This window comes from Lucilia cuprina, chromosome 3, assembly GCF_022045245.1.
Source record: "Lucilia cuprina isolate Lc7/37 chromosome 3, ASM2204524v1, whole genome shotgun sequence".
NCBI classification, from domain to species: Eukaryota; Metazoa; Arthropoda; class Insecta; order Diptera; family Calliphoridae; genus Lucilia; species Lucilia cuprina.
Genome location: NC_060951.1, coordinates 39624973 through 39626724, shown reverse-complemented (window position 1 = coordinate 39626724; position 1752 = coordinate 39624973). Strand labels below are relative to the sequence as shown.

Here is a 1752-nt window from a genome sequence, read left to right as displayed (position 1 = left end):
TGTAGTCTAGTCTATAGTCTAGTCTATAGTCTAGTCTATAATCGAGTACTTACTACAGTCTAGTCTGTAGGCTAGTCTATAGTCTAGTCTATAGGCTAGTCTATAGTCCAGTCTATAGTCTAGTCCATAGTTTAGTCTACAGTATTGTCTGTAGATGTATTATAGGCTTAATGAAATCTAAACAAATCAAGACAGTAGAGTTGATATGAGTGAGATATTGATTGACCTTGAAATATGCATTTTTGCTTATAATAAAGACATTCGGTTCATGATAATTTAATAGCTAAAGATTTTAAAATATAAATCATCTACTCGTGCAACATTTTAATAATAAGAAACATGTCATTATAGAGTAATAACAAAAGTAAATTAAACAAGTAAATGTTAAATTTTATATTCATTAACAAAAGCGCTATAAAAATTTAATGTAATCGTCTTTTTATAGACGATACACAAAAAATTAGTAATAATTTTCTGCATAATACGCAATTGTAAGTAAATGGTCACAAACAGAAAAAACTCAAAGCGCACAAGCTCTTTATAAAGTAATAATTAAATGCTAATTAAAGTGCAAAGCTAAAGCCAGAATCAACTTACCGTATTATCCGACTTATATATTCGTTCTTCAAACGTATAGATTGACCTTTATTTAGGCGACCGAAAAATGAATAGGCTGTTAACATGCCACTGAATAGTAAAAAGGGATCGGTATATAAAGAGGCAGCACGACCAATAACAGTCCAAGAACGACCTAAACTCTATATAATAGAAAAACAAAAAAATGTATTAATTTCGAATGTTCTTATCGTCAACGTGAATGTGTCTATTTACCTCCGACATTTCGGTACGATTATTGTAGGGATTAAAGAACATAGCCATGGATTTGTGGGAGAATAGCAACATTATAGCATTTAATAATCTTAAACCATGTACCGCCTGAATATCATCCGCCGACGAAGAAGTACTAAATAACCAAGTAAGATTTTTTTCCAAGGAGAAGGCACATAACCATGGATCTAAAAAATGTATGTAAATAAGTTTATATGAAATTAATTAAATCATAAAATTAATTAAAAAAAAACACTTTAACTTTGATGATAAATTCAAAACTTGTTAAATAACGATCGTGATCGACAACTTACTTGATTGTTTGTTTTTGGTACAGTGATGGTAAATAGTTGATAAAATTGTTATGGATAAGATGGTTACAAAGAAACGTCTAAGATACAAATTGAAAAAAAGAGAAATCATTAATTGCTATTTTTATGGTTTAAAATATTATATAAAGTTTTTTAAAAACTTTTTTGATTGTATGTTGCCGATTTTATGTAAACTTACACAGCCCACGTAGTATTACGATCCCAAGGTTTATTGTCTTTGAATTGACACATTTGTGGTTCTACTCGCACTTTGAAGGAAATGCCCGTTGATGCTGTCATATTGTTAAGAATCTCTTTAACACTGTATTCCACATCTTTGTTGCTGCACGATGATGGCACACAAATGCCCCAATTGACGAGAGAGTAACGTGGTACACGGTGCCCAGGCTGGAAAAAGAAGTTAACAACAAATTATTAACAATATTGTTTTGTTAGAAATATATTAATAGAATTAATTATTTTCGGAAACCTGAGTTATATATATCTAGAACTAAAACTGAACTAGAACTGAACTAGAACTGAACTAGAACTGAACTAGAACTGAACTAGAACTGAACTAGAACTGAACTAGAACTGAACTAGAACTGAACTA

The 1752-nt window shown here is 30.5% G+C and overlaps 1 protein-coding gene across 1 annotated transcript in view; it reads left to right on the top strand.

Moving 5' to 3' along the window:
* The window catches only part of LOC111677816 (O-acyltransferase like protein), a 26215-nt gene that overhangs the window by 21840 nt on the left and 2623 nt on the right, over positions 1-1752 (top strand). The window contains exon 4 of the mRNA XM_046947073.1: positions 1417-1523. Within this exon, the coding sequence (XP_046803029.1) occupies positions 1417-1523 (107 nt within the window). The remainder of the gene's footprint in view (positions 1-1416; positions 1524-1752) is intronic.